Raw genomic sequence first — 23,317 nt, 5'->3', positions numbered from 1 at the left:
CCCCCCTTAATTTCACAGGCTTCACCACCACTGTGACACAAAGTCCAGTCGACAGATGAATTTGGCATTTCCAAAATTTCCCCAGATTTGCAGCCCTGTTAAGAAATTAAGCTTGACTGCGCATCCTAGGGAGCTCCGTCCTCCTATGTCCATCTGGCGACAGCTGGATCATCTCTACCAAGGTTCAAATTGGACATGGGACACTCACTCCGAAAGCATCCTTGAGATCATCGTGACCTTCGCCAAATATTGTTCCATGGAGAAAATCCAGTTTTAGATTCAGTTAGTCAGAAAACAAGCACGGCATGATCTAAATAAAGGGATCTGGGTGGTGGATGGATTCTCCTCATGAGGCCACCCAGCCCACACATGGGGCTACGTGCCACTGCAATGAAACCAAAACCTGACTCATTTCAATCCAACTGCGGAGGAACCGCAGTAGACGGAAAGCAGTCCCGGATCTTGTTTTTATTCGTCATGCACAAACACATTTCCCGGCAACTGGAGATAAGAATTCATCTTCTGATTTAGTTCAGAGTTTGGACTCAGGCATCAGTGCAGCAAACAAAAGGCAATGAAAAATCAAATGATGGACAGTCAGATATCAGTCCTTTCACTATTACATGTACAAAAGAGATGCAACGGCATTTACACAGTGGCATCAGATAAACACATATGGCAAATAGCTAAGGTAGTGTTTCCCAATCCAGTCCTCAGAGACGCAAAGACGGTCCCAGCTCCCTGCCAGACAGTTCACAATTTTGCTCCCTCAAATGTTGGGACCTGGGAGGGAGCAAAAACTTACACTGCCTGCGAGTCCTCAGGGTCCAGATAGAGAAACCATGAGTTCAGGAATTATTCATATTTTTAGGAAGAGGTGTTTATGCCACAGCTGTGGTACTGTTGGTATAACCCACATTCTACCGAGACCAAGGATGTAACTTTGGTTTCAGCATTGGGGGGGTTGAGGTCTCCATCCATTTAGGGTTACCACCCCCCACCCCTCCCATAATTTACAGCCACGACCGAGACCCAAACAATCTCAGTGTATAAAGTTCTCCATCCATTGGTCCATCACTCACCCGTACTCCTGGCTTTATCCTGGGTTATTGGGTTTTGAGCTAGAATACACACGGCCATGTCATTGAGTGTACAACCATGCCAGTGGGTTTGGAACTGAGCAACGCAATCAGCCGGGTAACTGGAGCTGGATCATACTGGTTTTGGCTGGAGTTCGTACCCGAATTCCGTCCACTTCAAGCCTTTCTCCAGGAGAAGTGACACTCAGTGGGCTTGTGAATTACACAGCCTTGGACAGTGTCAGGTGACACAAAGGAGAGGAGACAAGAAGAGGAGAGATAAAGGCGTCACTGCTTACAGAGAGAGGCGGTGGCTTGTGGTGATGGGCAGCCTACACAGGTGCCCAGACAGGGAAGGCACACAAGGAAGGTGAAGGATTTAATGTCCTTCCTCACTATTCAACAAAAATGGGACCCACCGGTGTGTAAAAAGAGCACCATTGTATTTGCGTGTGTGTGCGGAAAATAGTCAGAGATTAATATTAAAAATTAATTTTAATTCACCATCAATGGCATTCAACTTTGCCACTAAAACATTGTTGTGACAATATCCTATTTAATAAATTCCTTTTCAATTCTTCAATTCGGTCCTGCCAACAGAATGTTCCAAACTGTCACGTGCGGTTTTAAATTGATAAAGTCGCTAACGCTTTCCTACGGCGGTGGATTGTTTTACTGGAAATCGGGTTAGGGCAGAGATCTGTGGGTGGGTCGGGAGGGGTGGCATTTCGTCGTAATAGTACTGAGCACGTGTTTAGCCTTCCTCGTATCCCATTTGTGAAAACTGAGCATTCACCTGCTCATGATCGATACCCCACCCCTATCCCTCCCCACCCACACGCACGCACTTACGCACGCTCCATCTTCCCCCGGCACTCCACCTTGAGACGCGCGGGGAATTTATAAGGAGGGCGTCATGTGCTGTGGGAACCACCAGCATGAGAGCGGAGGACACGGGCTCCGGGAGTCATGCCCCGCTCGGTTTCATACCCTCCTCTGATCGGTATGCTTAGCCATTCGCCCGGCCGCCACTTTCACCCCCTAATCGAACCAGGTTGCACGGAACAGTTCTACGAGCAAATATGATTCGGATATGTGGAAAATGTAATAACTTCGGTGCGTTTTCTCGTTGTACGTGCTCTCGGACAGAAAAAAACCTACAGGTCCGATTTAGGCGCATCGCATTGTTTTCGACTACGTTTTCAGCTCTAGTCCATTTAAGATCGGCTTTGTTGTCATATTTGATTATAACAGCGTGATGTGGAATCGACGGTAAATGTATGGCTCCGCTAATAACAATAACACAGCACATCATCACATTTAGCGACAGTGCATCGTTTTCTAGTACAGATTGACCTTCCTTGTTTTTAAGCAGTTCGCAGCACTGTATTCAATGTGATTCACACAGGTCTCATTACCGTATCATTAACACTCAATACAATCATTACCTAACATCAAAAAGAAGTAAAATACGCCCCCTGCCCCCCTCCCTCCTGACTCTATAGCAGCAGGTGTTCATCGTGTATCCTGGGCGTTTCATTGATAATTACATCCCCCTGACCTGTACCAGGGAGGAAAAACGAGTGGCATACAGGCAGAATTAAACAGGGGAAAGGTGAAAAAGCAGGGAAAGGGCATTTAAACCGGACTCTCCCTATGAAACGGCTATCACGCCCCTAAAACACGTGGGGGAATGACATAAATAGATGCCGCCCGCTGATCCCTCCCCGTTTATGAAGTACCCCTAATACTTCCACCATGGGTCCACGTCGCGTACCCCTTCTCTAAGATGAGCATCCCTATGTGAATCCTTACAGGGACGACCTGAACATGCCGGAAAATACATACAGATGTTGTCATACATGCACATAGCTACTTGTGGCCGTGATTGCTACTGCTTGCTATGACCTTGTGTGTTGTTCTTCTAACGAGTGTGAAGACGTGACCATTGCATTGTGCACAAGCCAGCACGGGACAGCAAGTAGCGACCGTTTATTATAAATAAGAGTTCAGTTCCTTAGTATTCTTATATACTTATTATTTCGATCTTAATCATTATTGAAACCCACAAATCTTCCTGGAATCTACCAATGACGAGCCCAGTGCAACAACCTACCTATACAAGACACGCACAGACAATAACATACACAGACTCCCACGTTTGCATTATTATTAATAACGGTGGCAACAGGGTCACATCAGTAATAAATAACACAGACGAGGGAAGAGAGGCGTGATTATGACTCTAACAGAAATGTGTGCACTTGCAACACTGACGCCAATGACAGCTGATAATCTGTGTGGATACATATTTTTAACAAATACGCGATGTCTTTCCTTATTACCTTTGCCGTTCTCCTCTTCCCTGTTCAGATACATGGTTACTGACTTTCTCTTTCGGGGTTTGGTAGTTTTAAGGTGATCCTACGTTTAACACTATTCCTCTTGACAACTCTTCCAGGTCCTTTTTGCAGTTCTTGGTGTTTATTGTCTTGTTGCTCGGCGAATGCTCGCGTGCGGGTGCGCGCGCGTGTGCTCGTGTCTCCCCCGTATTTCGATCGAGCAGGTAGTCTCTGTCTTTTCTCTCTCTCTCCCTCTCTCTCCCCTCCTATGTGTTCCCTCCCTCCCTTTCTCTCTCTCCTCTCTCTCTCTCACTCGTTTCTCACTCCCTCTATAGTCAGTCGGAGAAGTGGCCGCAGGGAAGTGTGAGCGGGGAGCGCCGAGGATGAAGCGGCTGGAATGACGGGAATTGCGTCTCCGGCGCCGTGTGTGGGGACGGGGGCCGTAGTGATGCTCGCGTCCCTGCAGACGCATGGACCAACGTGTGTTTTCTTCTAGTTGTCTTATACCCCCTTGTGCACCCACTACATGCCCGTGTCCCTGATTTATATATCTGATTATCACTATATTTTGAGAAAGACAGTCACCACAATCATCATGTTTATCATTCGTGTTACTCCCTCCCCCAAATTACTGCGAGCAATAAATTTTGAGGAATACGGTCGCCGAACTGATTAAGGAATAGACAACGGTTAGTGGAAAATGTATTCGTCATGGAAAGATAAGGGAAACTGTTTACCTGGAATCTTAGAATTGTGCTGATGTATTTCGCAATTACAGCAGAGGATTTTTCATTATGAGGGTCTTACCTTGCTAGAATAAAATTTATGCTTTGTGCTTAAGCTGTATTTGGATAAATCCGCGAACAGGACTCAGTCATTTCTCTGGCAGGTACGAAGGAACAGAAGGCAGGTGCGGTAAACTAGTGACGAAACGATGCTGGTGGGGTGGAGGTTAGCAGGTGTCTACCTCCTACCGGCCACCGAGCATCACCCTCCCGACTGTGAGCGCAGTTCCGCCTCCTTCGCGCTCTTTTGCATTTGTCCCGTCAGCAGTGACGAGCTCGGACAGAAATGTTGTAACCTTTCTCTATTTTCCGATACAAGTTCAATCACTCGCACATAAGCACAGATGTACTCTCTATGCACGGCTTCTCCTTAGGGGGCAACTTAGTATTAATAGCTCAGAAGCGACTTCTAGAGGGCGGTCACGGAAATGCACCAAGCATTTTTGGTCGACCCGTCCTGCAGGTTAGTTATTAAGTAATCCTTAGTTGTAATATATGCCCTTCTTTAAAATTAATTTGTCGGGAATCAGAATACGCATCGCAAATCTCGTAAATATCCGCTATTTATCGGTTACTTTGAAATACACTGCGCCTGACATACAGTACAGGAATCTATTTTTATCTCTGCTATATATTTGAACCTTCTCTGTAGTGCTTTGTAGCTAAAAACTAATGACGTCTAAAATCAGGGTGTATATCTTGGCAAGTTAAGCACTGAGGCCATTCGAAAGGATCTCAGCTGCTCATCTTGGTTCTCTTTCTTGCTTCTAGACTGTAACACAACCTCCACACCTGGCGACCACACCTGCCTGTCCCAGATCTCAGTGCTGGTACATGTCCAGCAAAAGCCAAATTAAGGCTTTCTATTCTGTGCACAGCTTTTGATTTTTAAAGGTCCTAAAATTACTTTTAAAGATAGATTTAAAACTAATTTAAGGTTGATAAATGACCTTTGATATTTTTCACATTTTTACATTTCTTTGCTCTAAAAATGAAAAATATCTGATGCTCTGATACATCATGTCAGTTGTACCAAACATCAGAACTAGTTCATTACCACAGAACGCTGTAGGAGCCTACACTTGAACAATATCAAGAAATAAGTATTGTAGTTCCAAGCACAGATACTTTCTTATTGTTTGCTAATAAGTGTGACAGCGTATGATAATCTATTGATGGATGACGTGTTACTTTTTATGATTACTTCAATCACATTGAGAATAATGTGTCGTAAGGGCTTAAGGAGTGTCTTGTTGGTGATTACTGGCTTTTTTTGTAGTAATTGTTGAGAAAGTCTGTGTGTAAGGTGTTTGCGAGGAACTTCACTTTGGACGCAGCAATTACTACAGGTATGGCAGTAACCCAAAAGGCACAATTTAGCCGCTGTTCCAAGGTGATCATCAGATGAAATTGAGCCAATTCCACCTAAAATGTATAAGATGGGGAATCGTATAACATGCACTGAATAAAGATCTACCGCTTAGGTTTCAGAAGATAAAACATCTCCCTCGGAGACTCCAGTCTGTTTTCTGTTCCAGTTTGTACTAAATGTCTGAAGAAGAAAACACTTATCCTATCGATACTGTAGAGGCAGGACTTTTCCCACCTCTATTATTATGCGCAGTTTTTAAAACTGTATAAGTCATGTAAGTCATACACTGTGATTCCTATGAGCTTCTACTGCTAAAACAGTTAGAGAGTGTTTCAGATGATAGCAAAATACTTAGTAGGTTGTTGTGTAAAGTTTCCATGTATGATCCGTACACTAGGGAATAGAAGTGCAAGAGAGCTAGTTTTCTTACTTATCAAAAGGAAATAATTATAATGTGGCGTACAGGGACACTAATGAGTGCCTTCATTATCTAATTTCATGAAAAAAAACATTTACTGTATGATGTGAATGCAATCAGGTAAATTGAAAATGTTTAACTTAGGCTACCGTGCGAGCCAGGCCTAACTCTGCTTACGCCATCATCTGTTATTGCCAGGAATTTCAGTTTTTCTTAAAGATTCTTATTTCCTAAGCTAAGATGTCTCCTGTCAGCTGGGGTCAGACATCACTCTCTGCTTATGAATAAAAGCGCTATAGATATGACTTTGTAATTTGTAATAATGCACCTCCTTCTCACCTCATTGGAGGCTTGCCTAAAGCAACAATCATTTTGTCATCACAAGCTCATCTTAATCCCTGACCGCTGATCAATGTGACCGCAGTGCACGAACCTGCAGTGTAGCAGTCGACCGTTTATGGGGGCGCTTGTTTTTTCAAAAAGCCGTCACGCGTGTGGGATTAACCTATATGGACAAACAGCCGAGGCATTCGGAGCAAGGGGAGTTTTCGTCTGACCTTTGTGGCACAGCCCCTTACACTTCTGGGCCGAATAACATGCATCGGACGCCCTCACGTATGGGCTTGAATAAGGTTACATATAACAAGATTTCAAATATGTTAACATAATCATCCAAAAATATCGCTATCATGTTTGTAATCGTAAATGCTATATTGTATATTATTCATAACAGGTCGCATGTAAATGATAGCCAGTGTACAAAAAATAGCATTCCCCATCTTATAATACGCTCCAGCTGCCTGCCTGCTATATTTCAAGGACATGATGTCATTCTCCTTATTCTCACACGTTTGAATGCTGATGTCAGTACACAATGAAACTCCTCCCATCCCTGGCAACCAGCAAATCAGCACGCTCATTCCCCCTACACACCACCCCCCCGATACCCATCCTATTAGGACAATAATAATTAGAAACGGTATGAGCATCACACCTGCTACCTCAAGCCTGTGTTTCCTGGCTGCCAAAACGTCAAGTTGTGTTACATTGGGGGGCTTTTTTGTGTAGACGTGGCTTGCTTGTGACTTGTATAAACGTTTCCTTCAGTGCCTGGGGAGAACTGCCACAATTGTGACCCTGAGCGATCTCTCTTACAAGTGATGGTTGACTCAGCTTCGTTTAAGAGAACGTTTAACTCGCCAGATTTGAAACCTGTGTGCTTCTCTGCACTCGCCTCATTCCTCTTTCTGCTCCTCCACACTCAGTTTATCTCACTCTATTCCTCCAAACTCACCTCGTGCCCTTCCCTGCCCCTTTACTCCGCACTCACCCCCCCCCCCCCCCCCCCGCCCATCTCTCCCCTTATCCCTTCACCTTCACCGCCAAGGTCTTGCTCTGTCTCACCATTTCTTAAATCTTGTCATACCAGCCTGTGGTTTTACTTTGATACTGGTGTCAGTACTTTAATGCATCTACAGGCCCTCCATCTGTTCCCTACACCCGCTCTTCTCCACTTCACGTCTCTCCTGCATCTTTCAGCATCTTGCCTCATGTCTGTGTATGTGTGTGTTTTTCACTCTCACTCTCTGTATGTGGCTCATACACACTAACCCCAAATCAAATCTGACACAGTTTGTAGCTATTCAGCTATATTCTCATAACATATAAATATTTCATCCTCTGGCACAGCTGGCATACATTGCTTCTTCCCACATACACATGCACACACACACACACACACCCGCGCACACACACCCGCGCACACGTGCACGCACACATCATCAGTGTAAACTCAGCCAGTCTTGTGACCTCCCTGTACCTTTCTCAGACACATTCACCTTTCTGGATCTCCATAAATATCTCCATCTTTGCCTTACGAAAAAACCTGATTTCCATTGATTTTATGACCTATATACGCATCAGCCATCTTCTCCCTCCCAGTCTGCTTCAGCTCATGCCATCAGTTCTCTCTCCTGGCCCACTGCTTCTCCCTCCCTCACACCCTCAACACCGCCCCCCCCACCCCCCCACCCCCCCCCCCCCCGCCACAGTGAGAGAAGCTAATAATAGCCTGGATTGGAGGCTGAGGGAGAGTCTTTGGGAAGATGTGAGACATGGAGAATGAGGACAGACACACAGTACAGGGGGAGAGCACTAATCGTACAGGAGATATTTGTCTGTTTATGGATAATACGTGCAGTTTGTGTGCATTTTGATCGGATTTTGACTGATGGGAGACATTCAGCTTCAGCTCCCACATGTGTGGGATTACTGTGCCCCGTCAATCACTGCACGGTTTAACTGAATGGGTGCTAAAGGAGTGACCAATGCAAAGTCGGTTAAGCCAGTAGTCAGTGACGGCAAATAATAATCCTGCGGTTTGCCTGTGTGGCCTCTTTTTCACAGCCGTTAGTGTCATATGTGGATGCGGAAACGTTTACTCTTCGAAATGCTGCTGAGATACCTGAATATTTTATTTTTTTGCATTCTGGGTTTTGCCACGTGTTTCTGAGCTATCTGAAGAGATACGTGCATGTGAGATGTATGTAAGGCGACGAGGATAAACTGGAACAGAGAGAGAAGGCAGCTCTCATTGATCCAGCTGTGCTGTTCCAGAGATATTTCATAGGACAAATACAGTGAAGTGGATACAGTCAGCCCCAGTTTACTATTAAAAGCTACACTAAAAGGTTTTTGTAAAAAGATAGTAGGCAGTGTACCGGTATCCAGGCAGTCGTTTTGGCTACACACCCACATTTCCTTGATGGCGATTGAGATACTGCACATGTGCCTTATTTCCAGTTCAGCCTGTTCTTGTCACTTTCCCAGGGCTGTTTGTTTTTCGTCTGTAACGTATAAACTCATTGCTTGATGTGACTGAGTCCAGCTGCGTTAACTGAGGATTTTGTTTTGAGGCACAAAGCCTGAGATGTAATCCACACTCAGAGGGGAGTCCTCATCAATCAGCCCAGGCTTGCCATAGCCACACGTCTGGTCCAAGTCCCCCGAGGCTGTGACCCTAGCGCTGGATCGGGGGACGGGGAACCCTGGGGAGACCACGTGTCTTGTGGATGCTCGGAATGTTCCCGGCACCTTTGTCCACACCTGGACAAACGCAGTAAGAGATACACATAGACACTTACCCTGATGGTGTCACTGCATTTACAGATCTCCTCCTAAGTGTCAGGGCCCCCAAGTGTAGCAAAAAATCGAAACCATCATTTTCTCATCCTCGAGGACCAAAATCTTTTAGAAAATGCATTTTCAATAAGGACATGATTGACAGCCGAAATGCCTTGTGCTATCTAATTTCTTTCTCAATACTGCAATTAAGACCCGCACTGGAGTGAGAATGCAGCCAGCTCAGAGGGCCCTTGAGGACTGAGACTGGGCAGTTACTGCTCTCTGTACTTCTGGAAGCCCCACAGCTGCTGGAGGATAATGCCGCGCGATATGGCCATATCAATCAGCCCGCATCATCGGAATATCCGCCTGGCCACTTAAGAGAAACTCGCATCGTCACAATACGGCCATGCGACAGACAGGTCAGATGGAGGGACGCATCCTCAGTAGTCGTTATGTTATTTCAGCCGCTCCGCGCGCGCACATAAATCGACATGTGGGAAGGTAAATCCCGGAAGGTCATGTGAATAGATAAATTCGGAGGCACTTTTTCATCCCCGGGGACGGTGGAGAAGAGACAGTCCTGACACGCAGGTCATTTCCCACCATCGCCGAGGCGACGTGCCCACGTGCGGCACCGTACGCAAATACGCCTCCCCAAGATCGTCTGCCCTGCATGAGTGCAATTAGCGGCAGAGGTGGGGGGACTCCAGCGGCCAGGAAACATTTAAATTTGACACACATGCGCACACATGCAAGCGGGGATCGGTTTATGAGAGCACTCAGTGTCAGCACTCGACGCTGCTCTGAATTTCAGGGCGGCAATAAACTCTAGTAACCAAGTGCTCTGTGCATAGTAACCGTATTATTAGCAAAAGGCGAGATGCCATCTGCATTTCAGCCGTGTGTGAGCGTAGCTCGAGGGAGGCGTAAGCTTGTAGATAGGGGGCTGGCTGGCCAGTGCAGTGCTGCTTTTTGTATGTTAAAACATCCATTTATAACAGGATGCTGAGCACCGCATGACTGTAAACACCGATTTTATATTTACCAACACGCATCTCGAACAGGCTGGCATATAATCATCACATCCAACAGGTGCTTCAGTTTAAATGCGTAGTTCTTATAATTGTCATTCATATTGTTCACTCTTATAATTGTCAAACAAAAGCCAACGATTAGCTCTCCTAAGAACGGTGAACAAACACGGAGCAGGTTAATTATAAGTATGGATCATTTCAACTGCAATCATTAATTCTCATTTACATCAAAGTAGTCATGGTGATATATCACAATAAGTATTATATGACCTGAGGATGGAATCCAACAACCACCTAATGCATTAATTACAGAACTATGTTAATAAAAATAACAGGATAAAACAGGTAATTAGAAATTAACAGAATTTGTTAATTACAGGGAGGCTCAAATGTCATTATCATTACTGCCAGGCATCAGTGCATGATAATTTGGGTTATTTATTACTTTTTACATAGTCGTAATAATGACAGAGCATGGAAGGTTGCTGCTAATGAAACTTTCTGAACAGCATGTCTTTATCTGGCGGCTGCCTGACCCTCCCGTGTTCGATACATATTTGCATGTATTTGTTCGCCGGACGCTTTTGTTTGAAGAGACGTGTAGGTGAGGATCAGAGGGCAGGGCCTGCCGGCATCTCTGGAGAAATTGGGGTTAAAGGCCTTGCAGACGGACCCAGCGGTGATGCGATTACGCAGCTGGCCACAGGATCTGGACCATCCAGACATGGGCACGGATACCTCACCCCAGCCTGCTGCACACCGCCTGACACAGCAGGCAGACGCGAAACCTGGAAGCGGTTTCCAGCACCAGCGTGTTTGATAGGTATTTAAAGAATAATGCTGGCATGTAAAGACCCACTACCAGCTTGAGTGAAGCTTTTGAAAATGAATAATCTATCAGTCTGAGTAGGTCTGTAACTCAGTTCACTAGAACTGAGTCATTTATTCCAACAGGAAGGTGGATAACATGCCGTACCTGCAGCACTTAAAGACAAGGTTAGTCTTCTCCATTACAGTCTGCAGTGAAGTGTCACTGCTGAGGTAGTCTGCTTTTCGTGGTTGACCGGCTACTAGAGGATGGAGCAGTTGATTGGCCGGGGGCCAGCAGTCTCCGAAAAAAAATAGGGTGGCCAATTACAATAATCATTTGTTTCACTGGGTGATTTCCTCTAAGGAATTGTTATAGTTAAACCAGGTTTAAAGTGGAGATCACACACAGCTGAGTGTTAAATTCTCCATGACGGCAACAAAAAAAAAAAAACACCAGCGGATTGAAATTTGACGTCAGTTGATCGCGGTCAGGTACCTCCTTCGTTTGTGTTCTGGTAATTTCCATGCCTGGCTGGCAGAAACACGTTGGTTTTATTTGTTTTTTTTTATGTTAAGCATGGGCTCTGTACTCTCCTGGATGATGGAGAGAAAAAAACAAGCTCTGCTATCAGTGCAATTACACCGTATGCACTCACTACATGCTTGAAACCATTTGAATATATTATTTGTGAAATTAGGAAAATATTCTGAATAGATCTAATAAGCTTGTCACTGGAGTGTGTCTAATTCAATGGAAACAAGAGGGCAATTTTAGGGTTTGGATTAAGCGTTGTATTTGCAAAAAAAAAAAAAGAGAGAGAGAGAGAGAAACTCAATTATGGTACAGCCGAAACTACAGATTCTTTCTGTCCACAAACTGCTACCCTTCTAGCTTTCGTCTCCAGAGGCTTTCTATGACAAGTCTAAATTGGTAAGAAGTGAGCATATCTGGGCTAAGGAGATCCTTCAGGTACGGAAGCGTGGAAGGATCAAAGGAGGTGTGGCCTTACTGAAATGACGTAAGCTCTGTTAGGAAATGATCATTATGCATTATATGAAATGTTAAGTGTAATTTCTCATGTACGGAGTTGAAAGGAATGTCACACTCTGCATTTCTTGATCAAACGTAGCTGATACCTTGTATTGCTACATTAACAGTATAGTTTAGCTAGTAATTTTCATTCAGTTGCAGAAGCCTAGACGGATCTCTGGGCGTAGCCTCACTCACTCAGATGATGCATATTTGGTTAGTGTATTATCATTGTCCATTATGCTAAATATTGTAATTTGTCATATATGGAGTTATAACTGAGTATTATAACTGGTTTAAAGAGTATTCAGTATTCTGTGATGCAAGCTTATAAAGGTACCTACAAAGACAACTACAGAGAAATGCAGAGCAGTGGTTAATCATTAGACACACACACACACACACACACACACACACATATATATATATATATATATATATATATATATATATATATAAATATATATAAATGTAGCTAAATGTAGTTTTGACTCTGCTTAGCGCTGCTACCTTATGCTATTGGGATTTGAGGTTTGGATCCTTAAGCTGTATCTCTGCGATGTGTGTGTGTGAGAGTTTGCATGCTCTCCTCATTTCGCGTGGGTCTCCCCCTGCCAGTCCAAAGGCACGCAGTTACGTTGGTTGGTATCTCTAAATAGTGTACGTGTGTGATCTACGCCTTTCATTTGCAGGTTGTTTCATCAGCATTCCTTCCTCAGGGTGTCACCGGATCCCTTGAAGAGTAACGCCGGTGGGCAAATCGGGGGCAGGCGGTCCTGCGTGTACCAAATTAGCAGCTTCTGTAAATATATATCAAGATCTAATATCAAGTCATTAACAAATTCGTCTTCGTTTTATCCTTTTAATGAGAACTGCTCCCTGTCCCTGTGATACCGATTCATTAGAAACTTATCCTGCCTGGCTTATGTTTAGCAAGGGCTTTTTCTTTTCCTTTCCCCAAGTCTACAGCTACATCATGCACCTTGAACGCGGAACCGGACGGGGTAGAACAATGTGAGAAATGATTTTAACGAGGATAACACTAATGTCTCTCTGCCGCCGGTGTTCAGCTGTATTCTCTTCGCACTCTCTTCTTAAATGTGTAGCTGCAGAACAAAAGCATCTCTGTTCATATGAACAGCCAAAAATCGAATTAAAAAACGCCATGGGCGCAACTCGTAGACCTAAATAACCAGAAAGTTAGATAACTATGCATTAATCATGGTTTCCTGTAGATTATCATGACTTGCAGTGGCTGACTGAACCTGAAGCAACGTCACATTCGGGGAGTTCCAAAATAGTACGTGGACCTACATTGCTTTTGTTAGTTTGTTTCACAGAAAGAGGTGTCAGCCTGAAATATTGCACTAATTTCGAACCTTTTTGTAAAAACAAAAAAAATCTTCCCCTAAGCTAGACTTAACAATGCTATTCTGCAGGCTGTCTGTCACCGCCTGGAAACCAGCATTTCTTATATAACACAGCTGAATACATTCATACATGCACTGTACTGGACAATGCTATCTACATGCAGGTGAGTTTCTACCTCAGGTGAAATATTCACCGAGTGCAGATCTTCCCATTTGCTGGAAAATCAGTTGCCCTTTGCATTGTAAAGCTGAATACCGTGCTCAGTTTCCCCGCGGCTAACCTCATCCAGAATGCTCAGACGACCAACCGCAATATAGTTCTTCTTGCTAAGTAATTCAGGAAACCCATTCTCAGAGCCACAGTGGGAACCCCTCCCCCCGCCCCCCAGCAGTTATTAAAGCCTTTAAATGTTTTCGTTTGAGGGTTTGCGGAGGTAGTGCTTCCTTCAAGGTCAGTCATATGAAACATCTGGTCTTTGTCTCTAAAACAGCAGAGGCCTTCCACAAGACTTGGTTGAGGTTGAGGAGCATCTGGGAGAATGACATCCAACCGCCTCATGACCCTGTATTGGATTAGCGGTTAAAGGATGGATGGATGGATGGATGGATGGATGGATGGATGGATGGATGGATGGAAGGCTATATGGTTTCATCTAACCTACAGAAGGACAACAGTTCAGACAGTCCACATTGTTTCAGGATACACATGAAGCTTGGTGATCAGTCAGATATGGGGCATCATCCGTGTTTCCATTAATTATTAAAAAATGATCCTAGTCAAGTGGTCTCCTCACTCTCCCAACATAAACCACAGATCGGTGGAATTAAATAGCTTTCAGCAATGCTGGTATAAGCTTACCTTCAGGTTTCATCCCGGAAGTGACGACATGAGTCAATCTAGATATACGATGACGATCATTATGGGGGAGAGGTCAAATAGACTGTGTAACATAAGGTACAATGTCACAAACATTTAACTACACCTTTATAGTGGCAGTGCAATCCGGTTGTTTTGGTTTTTGCTGCGTGCTGCGTACTTGGTAAAATGAACTCTAACGTCCATTATGCATGCTTTGGGAGTCTCTCTTTATTAAGGCGCTTATAAGGCATAAGTACGATCGGACGTTACTTGATACAACGTAATTCGATGGATGACTATAAATTACCGTCTAATAATTAGACTGCTTTCTGTGCATGAATTACCCAGCTAGAGAGTTCTTAATTATGGCATTTCTGCCCCAATGACAAATCATATTCATTGTTGAAGGTTATTGTGATCCAAATAATGGAGAGATGATTGCTTGTGACGGCATAAGCTAGAATGGGTTGAACCAGTCGGTGACTGATGGCAATCCCCTCTTACTGTGGATAGTAATGTATCGTTAATCTCATTGCTGATCATTACCTGAGAATTACTTTATTTAAAATTAGCTTTGAGATGTTTGACACATCTGACCAGATTTTTATGGCCATTTCTGGCTTTCAGTCACAGACTCTTTTATTCCAATCAACTTAGCAGAGCAATTTCATGTGTTTGATCAACTCATGCAGCTAGATACTCGGCGAAGCTATTCAAGATCGAAACCCTTACATGGAGGCAGCTAAATTTATTTACAAATGAAGAAATTGAAGGTTATGAGGAATTTTTAAAAGGCATATACATCTGATGCTTATTGCATTTTAATCTTTTGCTACATCTGACAAAATGTGCCTGAAATCCAACTTTGTCAATGCAGGTCCAAAGAAAATCATTACCTCATTGTTTTAGTGTGAGGGGAAAAAAGCACAAGGATCAACAAATCAGGAAGCTAGAAAATTACAGAAACATTTACTAGGAGAAGAAAGTAAAAGCACACTAAGCCAGATTTTTAGTTCACCTTTTGGGTCTTGCCTCAGTGGGTGCTGTTCTACTTGGCAGCCTTGCAGTTTTCTAATCTGCGGATTGTCCGTCTGCGCGACAGACTCGCCGCTCTGACGCTGCCCTGCCCTGACAGCCGTTAGTAAGCGGCCATTAGCCATTTGCAGTCATTCGGCCCACATCGGACAGGACGTGCATCAGTTCCAGCAGCACCAGTATTTATGACCCGTTTCATCGAGCGCCGTTGGTGTGAAACCAGCTGGCGGGAATTCTGTGTGCTCTGTATCCAGCCAATGCACCCCCCTGCTGGACAAACAGTGGTGATACAACGGATTTCTGGCAGGAAAAGCCACACCTGGATGAAACAATGACCTCCAGACTGACCTTACTGAACAGCCAGGGGGTGGAAAAGTCCTGGGGGTGGGGTGTGGCTCAGCAGGTTAGGAGTGTGTGCATATGATCAGGATGTCAGCAGTTCAAATCTAAGGGTCAGCGGTGATTTCACCATTGGGCCCCTGTGCAAGGCCCTTAACCCTCAAATGCTTCAAGCACTGGCTGACCCTCCTTTCCAAAAAAAGAATGTACATCACTTTGGAAAAAAGCATCTGCTGAATTGATAAAATGTGAAAGAATTGTACTGCAGAAGCAGGACAATTACTAGGAGCCCTTCTGATGAAATATATGTTCGGTATCAGTAGGAAGTAGCAGACCTTAGTATCAAGAGCACTGTTATGGTTGTGCGGGTGATGGTGAGAGGAAGGTCAGGTTATTTTGAAGCTTGGTTTAGAGATGTAAGTAAATGACAGGCAGTTACGGTTGACTGACTTCAACTGGGTGCAGCTGATCTGACAGGGAAAGAATGGAGTTACTTCATTATGAACAGAAACCAGAAATTATTTAAGTACAGCAGGAATGGGGGCACCAAGGGGCAAATCTGAATTTCTAAGCACCCCAGAACTGTGATAATTAACTGTGAGGTGTGGTGAACCTGCTTGAAAATTATGTGGGAGAGCGAGGCAAGCAAGGATGTGAACTGACAGAGAGAGGGTCACAACCTGTTGGCTGAGAGAGGGAAAGAATGAGATCCATCGGGTGGGAAAGCAGGTGAGAAGGTTCTGCTCATGTCTACATGCGTGTCACCCGAGCACCGTCCGTCTTACGCTGGGATGTGACAGGAGAGACTGTCAGGGGGGAGTCTGAAGGATGAAGAGGGATTAGGGAGGCATGAGGAGGTAAAGAGTTACTGGGCTTGTTGAAGCCTGAGAGGATTTTAGTTCAGCAATAGTTGTTTGAAGAAAGCATGGGGGTAGGAGTAGGATTAGAGACCCGAGATTCTTCAAGGTCAACTGGATTCTAGAATTTTCGATTTGAATGATCTTTTTCTATTTCTGAATATATAAAGGAGGAGAGCCAGCGGCTGAGTCGGCTTAGGCTGCATTAACAGTTTGAGGTATAGATGGGGGGGACAAGAAAAGATGAAAGAAAGGTAGGGAAGTGATGTCCTGGGTAGTACTAAAGAGTGACTAGGCCTGAAGAAGCGCAGAAGGCAGCGAAAAGTAAAAACGTTCATGTATGAGGCGTTTTCTCAGAGATCATCCCGTTAGTGGACGATTTGGGGTCTGCACAAGACTTCTTTTTGGACATGCGACAAGAAAAGATGGAAGGTCTGGGGGTAAAAGGCAGAAAGCTTTACCGAAGTTGTGGCCTCTTGACGATTCCGAAATCACCATGATGAAATTAGGGATCCTTGGCAGCAGGTCTTTTACATATTTGAACTGAACTCGATATGTAACTTCTCAGTGCATATCTTGATCATGGTTGTAGGGCGGCCTGGAGACTTAGCGCTCTAGGCTACACTACTCCCTAGACGGGATGCCTGGGCACCTCCACACACACACAAAAACCTTCATGCACTACGAGCACATATATAGATGCCAGTTGATCTGTGCATCTTTGACCTGCAGGAGGAGATCCACGGGGAATGTGCAAATTCCGCGATGAGCAGCAGTGGGATTCAAACCCCCAAGTGGAGTCGATATCCAAATGAATATTACTTTTCTGTGCCTGCTTCAGTAATCCTCAAAAATTCTGAATAGTACCTAATGATAAACAAATTCTATCTGCTGTTTCCAAATGTACTGTTTAGAGTGGACTAATGTTTGTTTGCTGAAAAATTTGACCCTCTGACCACCAGGAGAGATTTCTGCTTTGACTTCTATTGGAAATATTTTAGGAGCAATTTGTTTGCTATACAGCCAGTATCTTCCTGATCTGAATGACAAGCTGCAGCATACAAACTGTGTTTGGCCTCATTAAACAACATTCACATTTTATGGTATCTCTCTCCTCTCTTTCCTTTCTGGTTTCTAATCCTTAGTTTCCCACACATCACTGGTGTTATGAAAAGGTGACAAAGTCTAGATAATGTTCACTGGTAATTTTTATGGAACTGCCAATTACCTGAATTGAAAATCTGAATGGTTCTTTTATAGCAGCATATGAAACTCATTTCCTGCACGTTTTCTCCTGCATTCAAAAAACATGCAGTAAAAATGCATGTTCTTTACGTTCACTTGACTATGATTCCTGACATTTGTGGTTAGAATTCACTTTAAAGGTAGTACCGGCAAGATCAAAAAAAATTAAATGCCTTTAGTTTGGATTTATTTGAATGAAGTGAATTGCACTTGAACAGACAAAAGATAAAAACACAAAGCAAGAGGGCTTCAGAGAGACATAAAGCAATCATCAGACGCACTTATCAGAGTGAGATTTTCAGCATGCCAATAATGACTTATAGGGTTATTACGTGCATTACTGCATCTTTACAAAGGTGTGGTTGGTGCTTTTGTAAAATGACGATGACGGAGTGAGGAAGTGATATCCTGAACATTCTGCCTCACCTCTGTTTACAGTCATGTTTATTTTTCCATGTTGATTTTTGACATACGTGAACAGAATGTTGATATTCTGTATCTGGCTATTTTGGTGAAACTTGATATCAGTCGTTTCTGCACAACGTCATTGTGCTTTTTTTCCTGATTTGCATAGTTTCTATATTTACTTTTAGCTCATGCAACATGATTGCACTCTGGTTTTTTTCAAAGGTGATCAGGAGAGTTGCTATAAATTCTGGCCCCCCTGACAAAATGTCACCTTGGCCCCCCAGTAGAAAGTCTTGAGTATCCATCCATTTTCTGTAACCCCTTGTCCTGCTCAGGGTCACAGAGGGTCCGGCGCCAATCACGGAAGCTACGGGCAGAAGGCTGGTAACAACCCAGGATGCGTTGCCAATGCATTGCAGTGCACACTCACACACCATTAACTCACACATGCACACCTATGGGCAGTTTGGTAGCTCCAGTTCTCCATCGCCTGTTTTTGCACTGTGGGAGGAAGCCAGAGTTCCCTGAGGAAACCTGTGGTGTCTACCACAGCACACCTCTCCGAGCAGGTGTATAATGTTTTTATTATTGAATTCATTATTATTCATATTCAGGGGGGCCCTACAAAGTGTCAGATACCTGCTAGAGTATCCATGCCCCTCTGACAGGTCCAGGGGACAATTCTAGCTTTTTAACGTGGGGGGCATAAGAAGGGCCGTAATTCATACAGTGGGGCCAATCTTATCTTTGGTCAATAGTATGTTTTGAATTGGTGATTGATGGGTTGGTGACTCCCCATCGACCAATCACCTATCGACTGGGGCCGCTGTCCCTGTGGCCCCACCCCTGTATACACACTTGTCTTTTCTATATGATTAATGAGGGATATTTAATTATGCATCAGAAAATCAAAACACCCGAGAGAAAGTCTTGAAAAAGGGCCCATCTGTTTCAGATCCATGGTTATGGGTTTATCCAAACCGAATCGAGCTGGAGCCGCAATCCCAGCTCAGGTATGGACTGTGCGTGAAATAGTTCTTTCAGCCCCCTCCACCAGTGTATCCCCCACAACACTGCCCCGTACCTGCTAATCAGAATTAAGGGACAATCACACAGTAATGCAGTGGTTAGCAGTGTTACTTCATACCTCTAGGATCAGGGTTCGACTCTCTGCCCTGGCCCCATGTGTGTGGAGTTTGCATGACCTACCAGTGTTTGCATTTCGAAAAACATGCAAAGGTAAACTGTAGTTGCCGGTCACACTTTACTTGAGGAGACAAAAATAATGTAGTTAATTAATACATTAATTAACCAGTAACTAAGTGTTACTTATGTACTAATCCCTTGATCATTCATCATTAATCAATCATGGAGGTTCATGTATTCAATTCAGGGAAATATTAGTTAACAATTAATTAATAATGAATATAGTTCTTGTATGGAATACAAGGATCGTCATAATTAATGATGAACACTAAATGGTTAATTAATGCATTAAGCGAGCATGTACTAGTACGTTAATTCTATCCTATCAAGCTAAGTGTTACCAAGTGACAGTGCCCGTAGGTGTGACTGGTGTGTGCCCTGCGGTGGGTTGGTGCCCCATACTGGGATATTCCCTGCCTTGTGTTTCTTTCATCCAGGACAGGCCAAGCAGGTATAGAAAGTGGATGGATAGAAATGTAGCCTCATTACTAGCTATGTGGCAACTCTTGCCCTACAGATCTGCAATGATGTGATCTTTGCATTCAAGGCCCTGATCTCAACAGTAACTAGCTTGCCCAAGTGTCCACATGCCGTGCTGCTGATCTTCTGAAGGGCTTCAGGTCTGGTTTGGCACTTCATCATACCATCTGTATCTTTGTAAGATAAATCTTCAGATTCTTAAACATAACAGGGGTTCTGTTTGCATTTGTCACATTTAATAATATGATGCACATACATTTTGCATACATGAGAATTTTCCATTCAGGACCTGAACAATAAAATTAATGTTCTCTTACATTAAGATATATTGATTGGCTGAGGACCGAACACCTAACTTCACCATATTTAATGAAAACACCTTTGACAGGTTTACACCAACTCTGAAGACCAAACTTTATTGCTTATATTCTTCAGTCTCTCTCAAGCTTCTCAGGGATTGCTTATGGATTGCAGTTTTCTTCCACTTATTCGCAAAATCCATGAAGTCAGAACTAAGCCATTCAAGGGCATCTGCTTCCTTATTCTTAAGTCTCTCCGTGGGTCACTGTTTTGCTGGATGGTGCATTTTTTACCCCAGTTTTGAATGTCCCGTTGAATGTGCAGACGTGGTTCTCCTGTAGCGTTTGCCCATACCTGTGTCAGTGTGGCTTTCCTCCAGTGCTACCCCATCTCCTGAGTCGCTGCTGTTGAGAATCATTCTCAGAATATACCCCCAACACCCACACGCATGGCTGTGGGGATCGCGTTCACGGACTGATGCGGTGCGTTGGATGCTCGACAAAGATAATTCATGGCGTTTAGACCAAAACGCTGCAATTTGGTCCCAGCTGACCGGAACACTTGACACATCCCTGCAGAATCCACTCAAGTGTTTTTGTTGCTGACACCATATGGGCTCTGAGGAATTCCTAATTTTAGCAATAGCCTCCATCGTACCTCCCTGCTGATTCAGGCTTCCTTCTTAGCGTTCCGGATACTGTTGACCGATGCACATTTTCTTGCATCTCAGCCGTTGGACTCCGGAGCTCGTTCAGAATTGTATCTGGCCTCACAGTGGCGTCCCCCCCCCCCCTCCTGCCAGGCTGCTTAGTTTGGACAAGCTGATCTAGGCAATGCCTGTGTTACGCGACGAGCTACACTTCCAGATGATTCAGTGGGCCGTGCTCACATAATCAGACACGTTCATATTTTTTTCTGCCCTTGTCCTGATTCTTACTTCTCAATAACTTTATCCCTGACCTGCTTTTAAAGCTTGCTCGTATTCGTCATCAACTCTTTGCTTGAAATTCACTCTCTGATCAAGTCAATCTCATGCAGTGAGATGTTTGTAATTTCAAAATCGTAAAACTTCCTTCTGAAACACTGGTACAGTACTACACACACACAGGGGCCACTCAAATAATTATGAGGCTCTTTAAAGGTTTTTTTTTTTTCACATTAACAAATGTTTCCCCAGCAAAAGGTTTTGAATGGCTTGTTATTTTCATTCATGTTACTTAACTTTACTTTGTAGTCTTTTGTTTTGAAAGTATGGATTGGCTTTTATGTAAAACAATCATTAACTCCTATTTCAAAGCAATTTATTTCAAATGCTGCAAGCTTTAAAGAAAGAAAATCTTTTGTGTGTGGGCCTAAACACCTCCACAACTGAAGTGCAAATATCACTTTGCTAATCCATCTATCCATCCATCCATCCATCCATCAGTTTTCTACACCTGCTTGCCCTATTTAGGGTCGCAGGGGTCCAGAGCCAATCTCCGAAGGCAGGGAACAACCCAGGATGGGGCACCAACCCATCACAACACTTTGCAAATATTTAAAGAAATACAGACATATCAAATGCTGATCCATTTAGCGTCCTGGTGATGCAGACCATATTGCAGATTGCATGCGGTGTAAGGTAGGGTAAGCACACACACACACACACACACACACACACACACATACACACACACAGATTTAAGGCGAAATATAAAGCCTGGTTCTGTGCATGTGATTTTGCATGTTCTCTTCACAGTTACGAAACCCATAATTTGTTGAGCTGTGTTTTCTTTCGTGTGTTTGTGTGCCCAGCAATGCATTACCATCCCTTCCACACCTTATATTTCCTATAACAGGCTTCCAGCAATCCTGCATTAGATAAGCCATAATGGGAAAATGGATGGATACGTAGGGAAAATGATCGCCATCAGGAACATTTCATCTTCCCTACCTACAGCTTATATGTCTGCTTCTCTCTTTAACAGCATTGCGTTATCAACACCAGAGGCAGCAGTTTCACTATTGTTGCCGTAGCAATATGCAGTGCTGGAAGGATTCTAATGAGCATAAATAAATGAATAACAATGGCATGTTTTTATGAAAGTATTATCTCACAGGTATTAGAAGCCACTGGAATGCTTCTGATGCCCCCTACAGGTGGTTTAAATTCCTTCTACATTAAATTCCAATACAAACAGCCGAAAAAGGATCTACATTTCTGTTATAAAAGAAAATGATGTGAAAGAGATTATTGTTAAATTGTGCTTATGGTAGCTTCATAAATAGCCAAGCTGGGTGGATATTTATATTTGACCGAAGAAATTAATTTTTAACTAAATGGTTCCTTTTCCGTTTATCATCTTGCTGATTAGTCAATGCTTTCATCAAAAGCAAGTTGCTCATTTCGCAATTTTTGGATTACTCCTTAATCTGCCTGAGTGTTATTCTCAGTAACAAATGCTCTTTGTGACAGAGAGCGCTGCTGGGAAAAAACTCGCCAGCCTTTGAAGGTGCCTGGCGTGTGTCCTTATTTGTGAAGCATTGCTTTGCCTCGCTGCATTGTTATATGATCTATTCCCCTTTATTTAATCGCCTCCTCTTTCAATGGGATTTAAACGGAGTGGCAGCCTTTGAACCAAAGGCCTTCTTGCAACATTGTTTTCTGCTTTTAACGTGATTTTGACAAAATTGTATCGTAAGCCCACGGACCATTTTAAAGTGGTTTGATATTCAACACTCACTGAAGCACTTAGCATAACACACAAAAAGAAGGCATTACTTGAAACTGCAAGCAAGAGCAGAGGAACAGTCGCAAGATGACATCAATTATGAATTTCTACTCGTCTCTTTCTTTTTAAGGATAAATGGGACCTTTTGCATGTTTTTGTTCACTAGAAATCAAGGTATCCCCAGAGATGCCTGTATCCCTAACATGGTAAATCAGCAATAAAAAAAGCAATAAAATGACCTTGACATATATATATTTTTTTCATTTCCTCCAAGAAAATAATTGCCATAGTTAAATCTGAGTAGGCTACTTCTTACACAATGGGATTTAAAAGAGCTTTAAAGAGGTCACCGTAAGCGTCTATGAGCTGTAATGAATCACACCCAGGATGATGATGGGAATGTATGACCTTGGAATTGATCCATTTGTTGTTTTTTTTTTCTTCTTCTAGAACCATTTCCAGCCATTCATGCTGAAGTGAAATGTTAAATAGTTGCAAGCTGAATGTTACA

The 23,317-nt window shown here is 43.6% G+C and overlaps 1 protein-coding gene across 2 annotated transcripts in view; it reads right to left on the bottom strand.

The window, feature by feature from the left end:
* LOC125751297 (synaptotagmin-7-like) overlaps positions 1 to 3,666 on the bottom strand; it is a 95,422-nt gene extending 91,756 nt beyond the window's left edge. For both annotated transcript variants that reach the window (XM_049029936.1, XM_049029937.1), the window contains exon 1: positions 3,425 to 3,666. In XM_049029936.1, the coding sequence (XP_048885893.1) occupies positions 3,425 to 3,458 (34 nt within the window). In that variant the 5' untranslated portion in view covers positions 3,459 to 3,666. The remainder of the gene's footprint in view (positions 1 to 3,424) is intronic.
* Positions 3,667 to 23,317: the final 19,651 nt, after the last annotated feature.

The sequence above is a fragment of the Brienomyrus brachyistius genome, chromosome 11 (genome assembly GCF_023856365.1).
Source record: "Brienomyrus brachyistius isolate T26 chromosome 11, BBRACH_0.4, whole genome shotgun sequence".
Taxonomy (NCBI): domain Eukaryota; kingdom Metazoa; phylum Chordata; class Actinopteri; order Osteoglossiformes; family Mormyridae; genus Brienomyrus; species Brienomyrus brachyistius.
This window is presented reverse-complemented; position numbering and strand designations above follow the sequence as displayed.